This window comes from Phoca vitulina, unplaced genomic scaffold (genome assembly GCF_004348235.1).
Source record: "Phoca vitulina isolate PV1807 unplaced genomic scaffold, GSC_HSeal_1.0 scaffold3, whole genome shotgun sequence".
Taxonomy (NCBI): domain Eukaryota; kingdom Metazoa; phylum Chordata; class Mammalia; order Carnivora; family Phocidae; genus Phoca; species Phoca vitulina.
The window spans coordinates 27662436-27683556 of NW_022589706.1; the positions used below are offsets into that span (position 1 = coordinate 27662436).

The 21121-nt window shown below is 37.9% G+C and overlaps 1 protein-coding gene across 1 annotated transcript in view; it reads left to right on the forward strand.

Moving 5' to 3' along the window:
- Positions 1-3523: 3523 nt before the first annotated feature.
- The window catches only part of KLB (klotho beta), a 35245-nt gene continuing 17647 nt past the window's right edge, over positions 3524-21121 (forward strand). Inside the window, exon 1 of the mRNA XM_032400212.1 lies at positions 3524-4348. Within this exon, the coding sequence (XP_032256103.1) occupies positions 3524-4348 (825 nt within the window). The remainder of the gene's footprint in view (positions 4349-21121) is intronic.

A 21121-nucleotide genomic window follows, 5' to 3' on the forward strand; every position in this document is an offset into this window, starting at 1 on the left:
GTCTTACAATCTCATTAACTGCAGTTTTCATCACTTACTTTTATTCTTGCTAATTTAATAAGAGAAAATATTTGGAGTATGGGTTTTTTTTTTTTAAGATTTCATTTTTAAGTAATCTCTCTACCCAAAGTGGGGCTCAAACCTACAAAGTCCGAGATCAAGAGTTGCATGTTCTACCACCTAGCCAGCCAGGCACTCTTAGAGTTATTTTTATATGTGTTTTTTTTTTATTGCTGGTTATTTAAATTTTTTTCTTTAGCTAGACAGTTACACGTCCTCTTTTGCATATTTTTTATTCATGTTGTTTGGCCATTTCTCTAATTTAGAGTGTTTTTCCTATTGATTTGCCTGAGTTACTTACATAATAAAAAGTTGGCCGTTTGCCTTCTAGATTTGCTCTAATATTTTCCAGGTTTGTTTTTTGCCTTTCAAATTTTTCCATATATTTTAATTATAGTTAAATTATTTATATAAGCTCATATATAAGTAAATAAATATCATTATATAAACTATATATTTATGTAATTTAATATTTGCTTCCATTTTTCTCCTAGGTTTCTGTAGCTATATATTTTTTAATTAAATATATTTGTGAGGATGTAAATTATCACATTTAAAAATTTTATTTTTAGGGGCGCCTGGGTGGCTCAGTTGGTTAAGCAACTGCCTTCAGCTCCGGTCATGATCCTGGAGTCCCGGGATCGAGTCCCACATCGGGCTCCCTGCTCTGCGGGGAGTCTGCTTCTCCCTCTGATCCTCCCCCTCTCATGCTCTCTGTCTCCCATTCTCTCTCTCAGATAAATAAATAAAATCTTTAAAAAAAAAAAAAAAAAAAAAAAAATTTTATTTTTAGTAATCAGTTCACAATATATACATATATCAAATCATTATGCTGTACATCTAAACTAATACATTACATGTCAATTATATCTCAACAAATCTGGAAAAAATATTTTATAGTGAATTAATTGCATCAACTCCATTCATTCATTTAATGATTAAGCATTTACTCGGATAAGTGATGATAAAAATTTAGATAAGAGACATTCTTACAGGCTGGTGGAAGAGACAAACAATTCCAGGATTATGTGATAAATGCAGTGATAGAGGTATACATACTATGGGCACATTCATTCAACTTTAGTGACTACTAGGCCCCACATATTCTATAGGGACCAGTCATGGCCCTTGTTTTTAGAAAAGAGAGACTGAGAGAGAAATTTAAGTCAAACAGGAGTTATAGATAAATTTATCGTAGGGGCACCTGGGTGGCTCAGATGCTCGTAAAGCATCTGCCTTTGGCTCAGGTCATGATCCCAGGGTCCTGGGATCAAGCCCCGCATCGGGCTCCCTGCTCCACGGGAAGCCTGCTTCTCCCTCTCCCACTCCCCCTGCTTGTGTTCCCTCTCTCGCTGTGTCTCTCTCTGTCAAATAAATAAATATAATCTTTAGATAAATTTATTGTGTGGTAAGTGTCATAACAGAGAAAGTATGGGCTGCCACGGGAACACGGAACAAGGAGATACATCTATATCAAATCAAACTGTCTGATTTCCTCTCTGGCTGCCTGAGGATCAACCACCATCAGGAGCGACATGGTTACTATCCAGACCAGGAAGTTCATGACCAACTGACTATTTCACCCAGGGAATACAACAGTACCTAAGACAGAAATTCGGGGAAAAACTAGCCAAAATGTACAAGACTACACCAGATATCATCTTTGTATTTGTATCCAGAGCCTATTTTGGTGATGGGAAGACAACTGACTTTAGCCTGATTTATGAGTTCTTGAATTACACCTCCAGAAATGAACCCAGATACAGACTTGGCCGTTACGAGAAAAACAGACGTCAAGGAAGCAGTGAAAGGAATGCAAAAACAAAATGAAGAAAGTCAGGGGGACTGCCAAGGCCAATGTTGGTGCTGGTAAAAGTGAGCTGGGGATCAGATGCAGAAGGAGCAAAGATTCTGCAGTGACTACACTGATTGGGCAGATGTTTCACAAGAGGATTAATAAACTGTAAATGTTTTTAATTTAAATAAATAAGTAATTCAAAACAAATTAGGAAGCCGGAAAGTCTTTTTTTTTTTTTTTTTTTTTGAGGAGATACTGCCCCATTTTGAAGAACACATGGACCTGAGCTAGATGAAGGGGGGGACACATCCTACGCAGAGAGCACGGATATCAAGACACAGGATGTGAGCCCTCCACGTGTGTCCAATTTACTCAACGTGGTTTGTTATGGTTGAAGGGAAGCGTACTACGTGTAGTTAACTGAGGAGGAGTGAAGTTTAAGATGTGGGCAGGAGCCAGAAAATAGCATCTTTTATGCTAAATCTTAGCACCACTTTCTGAATAATCCTTCCTTTTCACATAGAAATAAGAATGTTTATTGAGCACTGATTATGGGTCAGTCAGTGTCTCTTCTAAGTGCTTTCCATGTATTAACTCACTGAATTCTCACAGTCATCCATGCAGTAGACGCCAGTCTTGTGCCTTTTCTTACTTAACGGGAAACTGGGATGCAGAAAGGTTAAGTAACTTGTCCTTAGTCACACAGCTATGTTTAAAGCCACGCAGTCTGATTCCAGAGGCCAAACTATTAACCACTCTGCGTTTCATTAGTATGGGATACTTCAGATATTTAAAACATTAAATTTTTATAAAGTTGTCTGGAGGCTACGGATTCTGTACAGTATTTTCTTTCTCTTTATTCTTATTCCAGAATCATGCTAAGTTGTGTTTTTTTTTTTTTTTTTTATGTTTTCATATCTAAAGGTAGTCTATGCCTTCACTATTTTCTTTTTCAGGGTTTTTTCTTTTATTTTTTATTTTCTGGTAAATATTGACTATTTGTCAAGTGAACCTTCACAGTAATTTTGTTGGACTCAAATTTGGGATGAGAGGATTTAGATTGAAAGTGCATTTAAATGTATAAATTAAATGGGAAAATATTCAGTGTTTCCACCCAGAAAGTGCTATACACTTCTTCATTCATTTCTCTCAAATTTATCAATACATTTTTATAATTGTCTTAACATGGGTAGCATTTGGTAAGATTATTCTTAGATGTGTTATAATTTCTGTGGACGTGTAACACCTTATTGTATTTTCTAATTCTGGATTATCGGCATATAGGAATGCTACTTATTTGTTTTGCTTCTCCTGAAACGTGAAATAATAAAATCACCACTCAAAAACTAGGAACATAGAAAAGGTATAAACTTTATTCAGTAACGTTCAAACATTCAGAAGAGATTTGGGTCCATATGCAAGGCTCCAGAGGGAATGTGGCATTTTTATTCATTGTTTATCTACGTTTTAGTTACGCAGACTACTATGGGTGATGCGTTTTTCATATCACTTTTCCCATAGTAAGAGGGAAGGAAACCTCCCTCAAATTACGTTGCTCCCCATGACCCATCCTAAGTCTCACAGTTCAAGCTAATCATTGACAGAGCTTTACAATCACAAGCTTTTACTGAAGCGATGATAAGACAGGCGAGCAGTTAGTACCAAATGAAGCCAGGCTGTGCGGCTGGATCTCCAGGGAATGAATGGATTTTCCTCAGCACCGATGAAAGAAACACACACTATAGGAAAACAATGTGCAACTGCGGGCTGCAAAGATCTGTCATCCTGTCGGCATTTATTCTCCTAAGAGCTGTAACTGGATTCTCTGGAGATGGAAGAGCTATATGGTCTAAAACTCCTCATTTTAGTCCGGTAAATGAAAGTCAGCTCTTCCTCTATGACACTTTTCCTAAAAACTTTTTCTGGGGCGTTGGGACTGGAGCATTTCAAGTGGAAGGGAATTGGAAGACAGATGGAAAAGGACCCTCTATATGGGATCATTTCATCCAAACACACCTTCAAAATGTCAACAGCACGAATAGTTCCAGTGACAGTTACATTTTTCTGGAAAAAGACTTATCAGCCCTGGATTTTATCGGAGTTTCTTTTTATCAATTCTCAATTTCCTGGCCAAGGCTCTTCCCCGATGGGATAGCAGCAGTTGCCAACGCAAAAGGTCTCCAGTACTACAATACTCTTCTCGATGCTTTAGTACTTAGAAACATTGAACCTGTGGTGACTTTATACCATTGGGATTTGCCTCTGGCGCTACAAGAAAAATATGGGGGGTGGAAAAATGAAACCATAACAGATATCTTCAATGACTATGCCACCTACTGTTTCCAGATGTTTGGGGACCGTGTCAAATATTGGATTACAATTCACAATCCGTATCTAGTTGCTTGGCATGGGTACGGGACAGGTATGCACGCGCCTGGAGAGAGGGGAGACTTAGCAGCTGTCTACACTGTGGGACACAACCTAATCAAGGTACTGTACGGCTGGCTTCCTGTAATAGCTCCAGAATGTAAGGAGCAGGAGTTCAAAAGAAACACTAAGAAATGTATCTTGTGTTTAAATAATTCTTTTTTATTGACATCAACTCAACTAATTGTAGTCTAACTCACAAGTTCTAGCCTCAAATTTCACCCTTCAGGTCGTGTTTTATTTGTCTAAGCTCTTGATAATGTGTTAAGCCAATTATTTTCCTTAAAGGTTGTGCTTTTACAATATTTTAACTCTTAAAACTTACAAGTATACATTAGAGTGTGAGAATATGAGTTTACTTTCATTCTGTGAAAAACCAGTACTTTAGAAATCTAATTGCTGAAACCCTTTTCTGACAATGTGCAGCCATTTCAGAACTTTTTTATGGCATGACCTTTTCTAATCACCATTTGTTGTTAGTATTGCTATTCTTAGTGATACTTAGCAATAATAAGCTAAAGACATGTTAACTAACTGATACATATTAAATATAGGAATTGGGATAAATGTATTTCACAGTTGGTTTTATCTGTGTTACATGGCAGAAAAGATGAGGCTAACTGTTCTAAGAGTTAAAATTAAATTAGTAATATAAAAACTGGGAAGAATATGCTGTATTCAGTATGTTTTAAGAGCTAGAGTTAATGTTGGAAGATGTTAAAATTACTAAAACAATAGTGAAAATGTAAGCAAAATAATAGCAAATATTGGTTGGATGCTTATTATGTACCACAGACTATATTAGGCATTCTGTGTGCATTATCACATTTAATCCTCATCATAACTTTATGAACTAGGTCCTATTAGTATCCCCATTTTAAAGATAAGGAAACTGAAGCTTAGTGGGATTAAATGAATTAATTTATAAATGACAACATAATTAAACACTGAATGTCTTTATTAAGAATGTTTTTAAAAGAGCAGTCTTTCAGGGATTTTAAAGAGACTTCACTTCACATTGAGGCTAATATCTAGAATTAGGTTAAACTTCTTGAGTCAAATAGTTTCCTTGGGGAAAATAAATTACTCTGGACACCTGTTACGCTTTGAAAATGAAGACACTTTATTAGTAGTGTTTCATAATGTGTTAGGAGGAGTAATTTGATTTTTGATCATCGAATGTGAAATGTGTAGAAGCAGAAAAAATGTATAGGAACATAAAATTACTCCATGTCTAAATTTGCACATACAAAACTATCTACCCACGCTTCTGTTCTTTTTGAACTTTCTGGGCTATTATACATGTGTGTTGTGCTATGGTTCAGTCACATCTGCCTTTGCAGTAAACAGATTGCGTTATGATTTCAAGGTCATTTCCATACCTTTGATTAGAGTTGTCTATAGAACATATGATTAACGTGAGGGTGTACTGTGATTTGGCAAGTAGGACCTTAAAGGGTAGAAAACTTATAGCTATGTACTATGAAGATTATGCATATATAAGTTAGAAAAGTATTCCTTTTATCTAGTTCTTTAAATTATTAAAATGTATGCATTCATACATACTACATGCTTGTGTAGATTGAGAAACATCAGGTTGTACTAGAGGGTATAAAGTGAAAAAGTGAAATTCCTCTCTCCTTCTCTACCTGATAGTTTCAACCTCGAGGAAGCTACTGTTGGTGGTCTTTTATATAGTCTTTTTAAAGTTAAATAGGCAAATACATGTACATATATGTTTATTTAACCTTCTTATAAAGAAAAATGTTCTCAATTGTTGAAAAGTTTTCGGTTACCTGGAAAAATGTTAACAATTGGAATTTTCATGAACAATATGTTTTAGTGGTTATTTTAAAGCCTTGAAAACTGGCTATCTGATAAAAAAAAATACACAGGAAAAAGTTGTAACTAACAAATAGACATTGCTTTCAAACTTAGCGTATAAAATGCTGTATTTTCAGATGTTTTTTCATTTTCTCCTAATTCGAGATAAACTCTGCCTTTTACACAAAATTAGCACTCTCTGATGGTGAAAGAAATTGTATTGTTTTAAACTGAGGGATTACATTTTTAATTATTGCCTTTCCCAAATAATTTCTTCTATCTCTTTAAAATTTCTAAATCACTCACCTAAATAAGGAGTGTAAGGGGTCCCTTGAAATCAGTCAGAAAGTGAAATATGCTTCTTAGCCCAGGGACGTATAACTCCAGAAAGAAATCTTGCAATGGTTTGGTAGCCTGAGGTGAACTCATTTTTCCCACTTGTTCCTTCTCTGTTCTTCCTTTAACATGGAAAAGATTAATTTGATATTTTATGTTGCAATGAGGTTATTTCTTCCTTATTTTGCCTCCTGTGACCCAGAAGCAGCATTCTTGAGGATTCATTTTTAGTCCAAGTTCACACATTTTACTGAGTTAAAAAAACCTAATATAAAACTCAATTCACTTTATTCCCCAGTCCTCAGACACTGAAAAGATTTCATAGTGGCTATTGGGGTCTTTCTAGTTCCAGGATAACCTTGAAAACTCCGTATCGGTCGGCAGGGTCCTGGTTTGGAGGAAACCTGAATGGCCTAGCCAGTCCTGAGACTGACCTGGAATTTAAATCCCAACTTTATTGCAGATTTGGTGATTACCTTACACTGAGTCTAAGCCTCAGGTGAAAAAAAAAAAAACTGCCCTAATCATACCTACTAATGGATGCTCCACTCTGAGTTTTGAGCGGTATTTGGAACAGAAAGAGAGTACATTTTTTAACTTGGCCATCTCTAAGCATGGTAATCATGGATTTAAATATTATCTGCAATTTTGACAACAACCTTGCCAGGTACCCACGATTATTATCTCTGTTTTACCACAGAGTAATTATTTCTAACATGCATCATGTTCCTGCCCTGCATAAAATCCAGTAAATGGCTCCCCAAAGCTTTTGGGACTAAAGTGCTGATTTTTCACCAAGATACTCAACCCACAACCCCTGGCCTCCATTCCAGCCTCCTTCCTGGCCACTCTCCCGTGTCCATCACTAATGCCAACCCGTTGCACGTCATGCTCCACTATAATGCATGACTAGAAGTGTTTTGGTTTTACCTCGCCATCACTATCATTCTCTCCAGTGAGAATGCCCTTTGTACTCCCTACTTTACCCATCTCATGTCCTTCAAGACTCAGTTTAGGCAGTCACCACCTCTAAGTTATTCTTAACCTGGTAGGGCTAGTGTCCCTCCTAAGGGGTCCCATAATAAGATGTGTTTGCTTCTACCATAGCACTCATACCGTATGGAACTCTTCTGTCTCCCCAAGTAGCCTGAGAGCTCCTTGAAAGGAGAGACTATTCTTTGTCTTTGTGTTTCCAGCAGTGAGCACAGAATATTAGGTACATGCTAGGTAGAAATGTTTGTTGAGTGAGTAGTTTAGGATTTCTATCTTAAATTTTGCAATCAAAGAACTAATCTCAAGTTCAAAATTCACATTTCATTGCATTATTGCTGATTCTTGAAATATTGCCTATGTTGATCCACTGGTATGTTAGTCCGGACTTTTTGGTTGTGAGTGACAGAAGCCTAATTCAAGTTGACTTAGGCAAAAATGAACAATTTCCTGGCTCAGTAACCGAATCACGGGGATGAATGGGCCCAGTAATGAGGACACTGTCAGTTGCCCTTTATCTGGATCTCTCATGTCCTTTTCTTCTTGGGGGTTGGCATCATTCTCTCTTTTGTAGAGGAAAGATTTCTCTCTTTCAAATTCAGTTTTTAAAATCCCAGAGACAGACTCCAGCCTGTGTGGCCTATTGCTCTCAGTCTTCAGATCAGCAAAGCCCCAGGGTTTCACATTAGTAAAGGCAATTAAGGTGGCTGTTTTCTTTGTATTTTTAAGTCAATAAATATGCATGATAATTTAAATTTGTAGGTCCCCCTCCCCCTTAAAAGGGAACATCTGAGAGCCTCTGAGTAAACATGCACAGAGGTTGGGGAAGATGAGTTTGCTTGTAAGAGGGTAAGTCATTCAGTTTATTACCCCACAAAATAGCTTCCATGATAGTTTTGACTGCATTGCTTCTAATTTTTTTTTTAAGATTTTATTTATTTATTTGACAGAGAGAGACACAGCGAGAGAGGGAACACAAGCAGAGGGAGTAGGAGAGGGAGAAGCAGGCTTCCCGCCGAACAGGGAGCCCGATGTGGGGCTCGATCCCAGGACCCTGGGACCATGACCTGAGCCGAAGACAGACGCTTAACGACTGAGCCACCCAGGCGCCCATTGCTTTTAATTTTTATCTTTCGCAGACATGTACTGTTTACATGGTATCAGTATTTTGCAACCTCGCTACTATTGACACTTTGGGCCAAATAATTCTTTCTTGTGGTGGGGTGTTCCGTGCGTTGTAGAATGTTTAGCCGTATCCCTGGCCTCTCCGCGCTAGATGATAGTAACACCCTTGTCCCCAGGCTTATGACACCAAAACTGTCTCCAGACATTGCCAAATGTCCCCAGCAAGTGGGAGGCCAAATTCCTCTCCTTTCCCTCTCCTGAAAACCACTGATATAAACCTATAATAGACAACTGGCTGGAGACATGAAGCATAAAGATCAAGGACGTTAAAATATAACTAGTATGAGGGACCTAATAAAGTTGCCTCAATTTTAGAAAATTGCCTCAAGATTTTCACCACAACTGTAAGTTGCATAGATAAACCCTAAATTAGTTTATGTCTAGTTTGGCTTTTCACACAGTGAGAATAAAGACTGGCCTAGTAGCTCAGCATTATTTGTGGAATACTTGTAAGAGCTGCCCCAAATGGTTTCTCTTATAGAGTTATTTGTGAACAAAACACTAACCGTACTTTTTGAAAGCTTGTACCTTTTAAAAATCAAAATTCAAGGATTCAAACAAATGTAAGCAATTTTTTTCCATTTTTGATGCCACAGCATCGTGTTTCACAAAGTTTGCTTTTTTGTGCATCACTTCATGTTGGGTTTTTTTTGCTGGGTTTTTTTGTTTTGTTTTGGTTTGGTTTGGTTTGTTTGCATATCCAAGTGCCACATGTACCATTATTTACTAAAATGTTTTTCTTTAAAATGTTTATTTTGGAAGGAAATTTTATTCCTACAATAGATTAGACCAGTCAAATACCCTTAAAATAAATATGTAACATTTAAAACAAAAAATTTCATCTTTGTTACACCTAATGTCATCTCCCATGCAAAAAGAGGTAGGTGTATCAGACTTGGAAAACACCAGGTTAATACATTTGGTCCTAAAGCTAAACATAGTGTGCCATTTTAAAACGTGTCATAAAATGCTTTTACTTATGTAATTAAAATAATTTGAATAATGTAAAACTATTAAATGGGAAAACACCAATATTTATGTGTATGTGTATGAGCATCTTAAACATCCATAATTTATTTTGTGAATATTTTCAATTTATTTAAAATAAACTTATCACTAAAATTTTTTAATAAAATAGGCTTATATAAAATAAAATATATGTCAACACTTTTTTGTATATCACACACAAATGATGAAACTATTTTTCAAATTCCTCAGGATTCAAGAGATTGCTTAATACTGTGAAAGAGGCTTTCAGGACAAGAAATGTTGGGAAACTCTGCTCGAGGTCGAGGCCTCACCAACTTGTTCTTGAGCCTGGGATATGACTTGATTTATTCCCTGTTTTTCTACCTCTTTGAGGAACAGTGTCTTAACATTTCTTGGCATCATTCCCTCAGAGAAGCTCACACCAGCCTGGGTATGTGTTAAGTATTCAATAAATAATTCAATTGATTATTTTCTATTTAAGGAAGATCTACCTTGTCCTAGAAAGGATTTAAAGCTGCAATTGAATAAAATTGGATTTCAGACACACACACACACACACACACACACACACACCAGCATGGATTCTGGCATTAACACATAGTCTTTTCAAAACATGCAAATCAATTATGTATGCCTGTTTCTATTAAAAATTTTACATTAAAAGCCCATCTTGAAACAAGCTGAAGAATATTGAAGACACTTCAAGCTGAGTGATGTGTTTATGAGGGTTCACTCTATTATTCTTTCTATTTTTATATATTATGAAAATTTCCACAATTAAAAGTAACAAAATAGGGCGCGCCTGGGTGGCTCAGTCGTTAAGCGTCTGCCTTCGGCTCAGGTCATGGTCCCAGGGTCCTGGGATCGAGCCCCGCATCGGGCTCCCTGCTCTGCGGGAAGCCTGCTTCTCCCTCTCCCGCTCCCCCTGCTTGTGTTCCCTTTCTCGCTGTCTCTGTCAAAAAATAAATAAAATCTTTAAAAAAAATAAAAAATAAAAAAAAATAAAAAATAAAAAAAAAATAAAAGTAACAAAATAAAGAGATGATTTTATATTTTAAAAGAAAACAATTGTCTTTATGTAGTATACTTCTTAAAGGCACTATTGCAATTCTTAACCAAAATTTAGTATTAAAACTCAAGACACAGCTATGATGTGAAAAAGCCACCATTCACCTGATTAATAGCCAAGCCTTCTTTGCCAACAGGATGCTGCAACTGCTTTCTTTTTTTTTTTTTTAAGATTTTATTTATTCATTTGAGACAGAGAGATACAGAGAGAGAGAGAGCATGAGAAGGGGAGAGGTGGGGGGAGAAGAAGAAGCAGGCTCCCAGCTGAGCTAGGAGCCAGACATGGGGCTCGATCCCAGGACCCTGGGATCATGACCTGAGCTGAAGACAGACACTTAACCATCTGAGCCACCCAGGCACCCCCACGATGGCTTTCCTGAACAAGAGGGCTTCGGTGTTTCACAGGCACATTTAAATAGATTAAATGTCATTTTTACACCTCTTCTGCCCAAACCCCCACCAATAGCTTGAAGAGTAAGTGTGATATTTTGAAATGGAAATACTAGCAGGAGCCTGCTTTAGCTTGTGTTGATCAGACAGAAACAAAATCTCCAACGATCATCTGAAATGATTTTTTTTTCATGAGAAAAATAAAGGAATGTTTAAAAACCACCTTGTTAAAGTTGGGTTACAAGACAACAATATACCAAAATTAATTTGTGCTAAATCTGTGGTTAAAAAACAAGCCCAAGCTTTTTTGTCAATGAAGGACAGAAAAAGAGTTAAAAAGAAAAAAGCCTTATTACTTGCTACCTTCCACCATTTTCCTCTCCCACACAAAACAAACAAACAAAAAAAAGGACACAGAAACGGGGTGGGGTGGGGAGAAAGGACAGAGATTGGTCTTCATTCTTACAGTAAAGTGGAGGATTGAGGCAATTGTTGCAGATAACTTTTTGACATCCTATCATACTATTCTTAATAATTATTAGTATAAGAAGAATATTGCATACCACAACTGTACTAGGTACTTTTCATATATTATCTCATTTAATTTGCACGTCGACTCTGCCAAGTAGGGTACTCTCATAGCCATTTCACACTGATGATGCTGAAGCCCAGAGAAATTTCCCTGAGGTTATGCAGCTGTATGTGTTTGTTTGGTTTTTTTACTCCATAGTAGTTGTCTGAGCCAAAATTCAAATCTTACCCATCCGAATCCAAGCTAACAAGGTTTGATGACATGAATCAGCTACATAGCTTCAGTGAAAAAGAACAATTTACCGTCTTGAAGCCCATGGAAGGCACTTGCGATGATGCTGACTCACAGATATTTAACTTCACTTTGCCTATTTAAAGACTAGAACCATCCATCGACATGTTTTATTTGTCCGCAAAATCTATGAACAATTTACCCCTGACTCATACATGAACCATGAGGTTTCCCATGTGTCCCCAGGATTCTAAAGATTTATTTGCTCACAACTTTAGTGTCCCGTTAAAGTAATGTTCAATCATATGTGTGTGTCCTTGGCAAAACCATCTGAAGTTTAAATAAGTGTTAACACAATTATTCATTGAATTAGCCAATCCATGATACCTATTTTATAATCCCAATTCATCTCCCTCAGGATCTAAGACACCTCTAACAATATGGAAATAATGGATCCAACAAGTTAAGATTAACATCCTTAGCAGGTTTCTAATCAAATTTGAATAAAAAGATAAAACTGCTTGTGGGTAAGAATTGCCAAAGACAGTTTCTATAACCAAAATACCATTGTTAGATATGAGTCCTGTAAAAAAAAAAAAAAAAAAAAAAAAAAAACCTATTTATAGAAGACAATTGGTATTCTAAAACCTTCAAGAGAGCAATATTTACTTTTTTCTAATCATTAAGTAGAAAAAGTTATACACCAGTGAATGATTAACAAGAGTTTAAATAAATGTAATTATAAATGTTCAGAGAATAACACTGTGATCTTATTGAAACAGCTTGATTTAATACAGACACTCTCATACGTGGAAAATTCGGCCCAACTAGAGATCAGAAAATACTGTAAGCAATGGAAGCCGTGCTAGATATGCTGCAAGAAATGAACCGAGGAAAACTTTACATTCATTTGTAGAGTAAAATAAGCCATTTAATTGTATATTAAAATAGTATATAAAAAATTAATTGCATATGAAAAATCTTACTGAGAAAACTCAGTACTCATTTAGTCTGTTCAAAGAAGAGGGAGTCATTAAACCATTGAACATGAATGAAGGATTCTGTTGCTGAAAAGTAGTAGAAAGGCCGAGAAAAGATCCGAACCTTCTAACTTACTCACCAGGAAAGAGTGAATCATGGAAGTAATTAAAGTGGTTCCTGGGTGATCTACCTGAAAATGTTTGGGGGACGTCTTGTGGCCCGGGAAAACTGGATCTTTAGTATTGGGGGCAGTATACTGATGGGTTCCTCATAGTGTCATATCTTGACCAGAGATTATGTGACTGAGTCTTAAAAGAGAGGGCTAGGGGTTACTGCTATCATTCTTCTTTCATGTTAATCATGTATGTATTGTATGTCTCCTGCTCTTCCCTTTGAATATCAACATACTATTATGGAGTAAAAAGGCATCCTTCTTTTTTTAAGATTTTATGTATTTATTTGACAGAGAAAGATTACAAGCAGGGGGAGCGGCAGGGAGAGGGAGAAGCAGGCTCCCCACTGAGCAGGGAGCCCGATGATGCGATGCGGGGCTCGATCCCAGGACCCTGGCATCATGACCCGAGCCAAAGGCAGACAGACGCTTAACCGACTGAGCCACCCAGGCACCCCAAAAAGGCATTCTTTAATAGATAATGAAATCTAGAATAACAACTTTTTATTTAAGTTTCTGTTTTTTCCTTTGAGATTTTTGGAAATTGGAGAAACTAAAGGGTAACAGCATACAACAATTAAATTAGCTGACAGAAACCATTTGTTTCAACCAATTCTCTTGACTTTTTTAAATTATAAAAATAGGGACACCTGGGCAGCTCAGTCGGTCAGCTTTCGGCTCCGGTCCTGGGAAAAAGTCCCACATGGGGCTCCTTGCTCAGTGGGGAGCCTGCTTCTCCCTCTGCCTGCTGCTTTCTCTTCTTGTGCACTCTCTCTCTCTCTGACAAATAAATAAATAAAATCTTAAATAAATCAATTACAAAAATAATGCATTTTTACTGCAAAACACTCAAACAATACAGAAAGACATAAAGTCAAAAATGAACAGTCTCCTTTTTCCTTACTCCCCAACCCCATACCCCGGGATTAACAACTGTTAGCAGCTTATTCAATGTCCAAGTTCTTTTCTATGTGTATATGAGCACAACATATAGTCACTTCTTTTACAAAATTGGCATCATATTATTACATTAAGTTTTGATTATCATCTCTGATTAATTGAAATGCAAAAGTATTCTGCTTTTACCTACTTATGTATCTGTACTTCTCTTTCCTATTAGAGGTTATAGTTCATCTGAAGGCAGAAGCTACCTCGTTAGTGTTTTTTGTCTTTGTTAATGTCAGTGGTTTTTTTTTTTCTGAACGCCTGCCAAAGTGCCTTGTGTTTGTTAAACGTTTATAGACTTGAATTTAAGCAATTAGTCAATGTGAATGAATGAAGAGTGAAGAAAAGGACATCATAATAGCTGTGGGTTGAAGGAAAGAGATGAAATGATTTGTTGAAACTTCTTTTTGCTGATGTGTACAATTTCTGTAAGGGGAAAAAAAATTAAACAGAAAGTAATGCTGGTGAATTCTCGGTTTGATTGAGTACTGATGTGCTGCCCCAGCTGGTGAGGCTGGATGAAGGTGTAATCAAAGCCCCGACTCCCAGCTCACCTCTTTCCTGAGAGTGTCGCTGGCACCCGAAAACTGTCACCTGGCTTTCACAGCGTGGGGGCCCTTGCTTCTGGGCCTTGTCTGCTACATACCCCTCATTGTCTCCGCCTGTTCAACCGCCTCTGGGTCTCAGGCATAAAAGTATGCTTCAAAGGCGTGTAAATTAATGCGCATAATGTCCTGGAAATGACAGCGACTGAGAAAGCTGAAAGACTTAATTCTAATTCTAGCTTTGCCACTGAGACTTTGGGCCGGTCACTTATGTTTTGGGCTTCAGCATCTCATCTATAAATAGAAGATTTTTGAAGATTGGATAAAGTGGCCTCAAGGTCCATCCTCCACCCCTACTTAGCAGGCAAGAGCACCGAGCTTGGAGCAATTCAGCATGGGCTTGACTTAGTCTGTGAAACTAGACACGTTTCTAACTAACCTTCCTACCCCTTGGTCTCCTCCCCTCTAAAGTGGGAATGCTAAGAGTACCTACCTTAGTTCTCTTAAATGAGGATTAAATGAGAGAGTACATGGGAAGCACTAAGAACAGTGCCCAGCACACCTGGCACTAGATACGTGTTACTTCTTATTACTATTTATATTACTACTTTTCTACGGTTCTGTAATTTAATCACTGTTCTGTTCTATTTGATCATGAAAGTCACTCATCTTTAAGGACCATTTTAATTGTGATTTCTTTGAAAATTGTGCTGTCCAACCACAGCAGATCCTTCCTGTCTTGGTCTAAACATTCACAGTGGTGTAAAGAGACGGTCAAGTGTGGACATGGTCCCTAAGGATTCATTTAGCCTCTGACACAATGAGGACAATATCTAATGCCAAATTTGCTGGTTCTAGGAAAGAGGCCCAGGGAATCACACACGAGTGTTCTCTGCTGTGCTAGGCACTTGGACAACTACATGGCTTTCTGAAAACCCCAAATTTCCTAGCAAGTCCTCCTTGACCTTTCTGGGGGATCCTGAATTTCAGACATGCATAGATATTTTCTCCTCAGCATGCGAGAGTAGGCTACAATACCCTCATTCTATCACTATTTAGCTCTTTTAATCAATGATAATCAAGTACAGCACAAACTAATTTAACATATAATTTTAAAACAGTATGTTGTGGTTCATGGCAAATGGTCCCCAACTGCTTCAAAATTTAGAACTGATGGGACAGGGGCACCTGCGTGGCTCAGTCAGTTAAGCGTCTGCCTTCGGCTCAGGTCATGATCTCAGGGTCCTGGGATCGAGCCCCGCATCGGGCTCCCTGCTCAGCGGGAAGCCTGCTTCTCCCTCTCCCTCTGCTCCTCCCCACTGCTCATGCTCGCTCTCTCTCTCTCTCTATCTCATGTTCGCTCTCTCTCAATAAGTACATAAATAAAAATCTAAAAAAAAAAAAAAAAGAACTGATGGGACATACAGAAAGCAGGATGGTTTAGTAAAGTGATCAGAGAGGCGTGGGTTCAAATCCTAACTTTACCAGGGTTCAGACTCTGCGAACTTCAGTTTCTTTTCTAAAATGGAAAAAATGACATCTGTTTTGCAGGGGCTGCGCTACCAACATGTCTGTCAGGTGACCAGCTAACTAGCTGATCCCTAGTGGGCATTCTTTCAGCAAGTATTCTATGCCAGGCTCTTCTCTGGGCTTCTGTATGTATAACTGTGAACAAAATAGATACAGTCTCTGCACTCAAGAAGCTCGTAGGCCAGGCATGGTTCTACAATGCATGGACCTGAGACAGACAATCTGGGGGACCTTCTGTGAGAAAAATACCCCCAAAATTATGGACACAAAAGTTGGTACAAAAGTGAACATTTATTTGGAATGAGAAAAATATTGCAACAGATGACTGTAATCTTAGAGGTTCAGATTCCTTCTTTTCTGAGGTCTCTTTAGGGAACTCATCAGGAATACTTACTTAGAAATGCTTCTAAATACAACCTGGCTTTCAACCCACCCAGAGTATTTTATAGGGACCCATGCAAGTGAGGGGTCCTGAGGCTTCAGCTTCCATTGGTTCATAGGAAATCTGCCTTTGTTGCAGGGCCTAAAACTAGTAGGTCTTATTTTTGTTATTGTAATAATTGTATTATTTGTAACTTCTGGAGTGGTTTCTACATTGACTGTCTTTAACTCTTTGTTCCTAAATCCTGAGGAAAGGCTTCAAGTCACTCACCCAGGCCATTTTAGCTTCGATTATACTCTGAGATATGGTCCTTTTGCATGAAAAAATTACCAACAGGATCCCAATTGTTAATGTAATAATAACAGGAAGCTTAAAATATCATTCCAACCTCTGCAGAGTTGGCATGCAAATGTTCTCCTTGGGCAAGGAAATTGAACTTCAGTTAAGCATCAATTTGCTACTATTGATTTCTTCTAAGCTCCCTTCCAATATCTGGGGAAACCCACAGATGCTTCACTTAATTAATTATGAGCTTTATTCTAGACCTTTTTTCCCCTCTGTGTTGCCAGGTTTAGATTCTGTCTCAAGCATTAGCTGAATTTAGTAATATTACCATTGAAATTAGAATTCTATAATAATAGTAAAACCATGTTTTTGAAGGAACAATATATTAGAGTTTAGTTTTTACATGATTCCTATGGGGAAATCCTGAAACTATACAAACTGATAACAAGCAAAGATTTGTTAGAATCCTTCGAAAATATGATGATTGAAAAGAAAATAGGAGGAAAATTCATTAAAACAAATTTTAATATGATCATTACCAAACTATTCCAACTATAGAAAACATGAATTTGAGGGGCGCCTGGGTGGCTCTTGGAAATAAACGGTTTAAGAATATAAGCAACACCAAGTGTAGTAGATGAATAATTTCCCGATTCCTCCATGTCCTGTTAACTTAAAAAATATTCAACATGTCAGTTAAGGCTATTCACATCTTTTCAGCCATATTTCCTTTTTGTTCTCATAATTCTTAAGCATATTGGTTTTTTTGGAGGGGTGGGGCCTGGGGCGATCCATCGGTTAAGCGTCTGCCTTTGGCTCAGTTCATGATCCTGGGGTCCTGGGATGAGTCCCGAGTCATCCCCTGCTCAGCGGGGAGCCTGCTTCTCCCTCTCCCTTTCCCTCTGACCCTGCCTTCCCCTTTCCCTACCCCCTCCCCCTGCTCATGCTGGCTCTATCTCTCTCTCTCAAATAAATAAATAAAATCTTTTAAAAAAGAAAAAGAAAAGAAAACATGAATTTGAACCATTAAAAATAGCATAGGTAAGCATTTTCTTTACGAAAAGTGGGAACTTTTGTTAATATTTAAGATCTCTCCTAGGAATAAAGAGGGTAAGATACTGCTTCCAAGAGTTTCAAGATTCAAAAAAAATTTAAAGAAATAACAGTCACATAATTTATTTTATTTTATTTTTTAAAAGATTTTATTTTTAAGTGATCTCTACTACCAACATGGAGCTCGAACTCACAACCCCAAGATTAAGAGTCATACGCTCCACCGACCGAGCCAGCCAGGTACCCCCACATAATATATTTGTAATGAAATAAGAGTCACATATTTTTTAGCAACGAACAGTAAAGTTTGCATCCCTTAAGCCCCCAATAAATATTTGTGGAATGAGGAATGAATGAATGAATGTTAAATAATCTGGAAGGGCAGCGATTATAATTAGCAGAAAACTTGAGACTAATGTAAAAAAGTACTGAGTAGATGAAATAAATGAATCAATGAATCAACTGAAATTATTATTTTTATTATATTTGGTTTCAGGTATAGAATTTAGTGATTCATCACTTACATATGACACCCAGGGCTCATTCCAACAAGTGCCCTCCTTACTACCCATCACCCATTTAGCCCATCCCCCACCCACCTCCCTCCATCAACCCTCAGTTTGTTCTCTTTAGTTAAGAGTCTCTTATGGCTTGCTTCCCTCTCCCTTTTCTTCCCCTTCCCCCATGTTCATCTGTTTTGTTTCTTAAATTCCACATACTAGTGAAATCATATGGTATTTGTCTTTCTCTGACTTATTCCCCCTAGCATATTACACTCTAGCTCCATCCAATCAAACTGAAATTAATCCCAATTCAAATGGACGATGACTAAAACTCAATCAGCTGCAAAAAATAAATGAGAACACACCTATCTAGCCATGAAACTCAAGAGGTAAGGGAGAGCTAGCTGCAGAACACTCTTCCTGTCCACACAATGCGAAACCATTGTTTTCCACAGCAAGTTAAATTATTTTCAGCTTCGTCTTTTGAAGTACTTCAAATTTATATTTGTGTAGTCTTCATAGGGTCGTCACATGTATTACCTCATTCAATCTTCACAACAATTCTCTAGCGAGTTTCTTTTTAGCTAGAATAACAGAGGGAGAACTGAGGCTACAGGGAGGGATGATTTATCCAATATGATAAAACCAGTTAGCAACAGGGCCAGTACTAGAGCCTGCGTCTCTTGCTTTCAAGACCTGGGTCCTTTCCCTATAGTACCATGGAGGTAAGTAGCAGTTTCCTATCATTCTTGCTAAACGTGTATCCCCAAATAGAGCAATCAATGTTTTGAAGCAGATGGTCAAGGAACGCTCACACCGAAGGACAAAATGTGTGAAAAGCAATTTGGAAATATGTAAAACAATTTTGAAAATAGGTAACCCATTCCTGGGATTAACAGAAGGAAATAATTCAAATAAATTAAAAGCCATATGCCCAAAGTTAGTTATTACAACATCATTTATGATGGGAAAAAAAAAAGAGAGGAAGGAAGGAAGAGAAAGAAAGAAGGAAGGAAGGAAGGGAAGGAAGGAAGGAAAGAAAAACAAGCTAATTCTTATCAAAAGAGAGATGACTAAGTGAACCATATTTCATCAAATTGGTGAATGGTTATGAAGAGTAAGAAGATGGAAAATGCTCGAAGTGATTTTAGCTGGGAAACATATTCGGAAAAGCTGGAAGGGAACACAGAAATATGAAAACAGTTTGCTATGGTTGTGGAATTTTAAAATAAATTTTCTTTAACAGGTTTTATGTAATACTTTATGAAAAAATTTTAACAATAAACAAGTTTAGAGTTTACATGAAGATATTTCCACCACAATGTGACTAAAATCATGTACAGATTTGGAAATCTGGCTTTTGACAAAAGATGGGGGGTTCCTTAAACACGGACATGTGTGATGTGCTAGGTTTGCTCATCTGTCTTCAACCCTTGCCTTCCACCAGCATCCCGCCATGTCTTCCTGACCTCTGACCCAATCTTCATCTTGTTTCTAAAGTTGTGCCTGCTATCTTATTTGCTTCCTATCATTCATAGAACTTATCTGAGTCTGGTCTTCTAGGGGCATCAAAGAAAGCTGCTACGTTAGACTAGAGGAGGGAACAGAACAAGATATTCGGCCCCTGGCTGTCTCTCAATGACATCAGCCCCTGATAGCTGGTTCAGAAAGAAAAAGCTGCTGACTTCCCCTTTAAGCTACTGAATCTAAAGAACAAAGGTTGAAGTTCCCTTAAATCAATCATTCCAAAGGTAGATGGCCTTGTACAAGATAGAGGGTAACCTTGAAAATCGCACAAGGACTATTGTGCAAGGTTGCAGGGCCCAGGCAGAACTCGTGCGCCCCATTTTAGTTTTCCCAGTAGATCTTCTTTATGAGTGCCAGACCAAAGGACACACCTAGATATATCTCTATTTCATTAAGATTTATGTCAAACTCACTATCTTGGAGCAATACTTTTTACCTTTTTACTTGGCAAACAGAATCAAGTTATAACCATAAGTGCCGCACAAAGCACCTCCCCCACATTCCCCACATGAGAGTGGAGAGCGGTCTTCAGTCCAGAGCAAAGATAACCCTAGACACCTTGATAGCCTATGCAAATAGCAGCAAAGGGGAAAGAGACACTGTGGAATACGAAGGTCACCTTGGGGCATGACCACACACATGTATATGTATCTATATATACATATCTCCAGAAAACTTGCTTGGAAGGGAATTGCAAATGTACGTGTCTGTCGTCTCCTAAGTGGTCCTCGTTCTCATTACAATGCTGATGCAACCAAGATTCATTGCAGCTTACGTCACTTTCATATAGTCACTGAACTAGGCACTAGAACATCTATCTTAAAGAAATTCCCCTCTCCTTTTTTTGTTCCTATGAGGACTGATTTAATAAATACATCCTGATTCCATCTCTCTCTTTAGTGTCTGATGCCATCGTATTTGCGAGGCAGCTAGTTTGTGACTTGGAATCTTGCGTGTTCAGTGCTTTACAGTTTACAGAGTGCACAACAGCCCTAAAGAGGTGTACTGTTCACTGTGGGTTTTGTGAATGAAATTACTGAGGATAGCAAGGGATTAAGGGACAGAATAGAGCTAAGAATGCTGCCTTTGAATTCTAGTCATGCGTGATTGCTTTTGTATCAAATCAGAAAAAAAAAAAGGAGTTTTGAGTCTTTCTGTTGTCTTTTGACAAGCAGTTTTGAGTCTTTCTATTGTGATTCCAGCCCCACAAAAACCCAGAAGGAGCAACTAAGACCACTTCAGGTGATGTCTGTCCCAGGCTCCCCTGTGATTCCTTCCAGAAGCTGGAACTCAGGTTCGGGTGGGGGATTTAAATGAGCTATTCTTGCATAAAGCAAGAAGGCATCAGTCCTGGAATTCTTACCTCC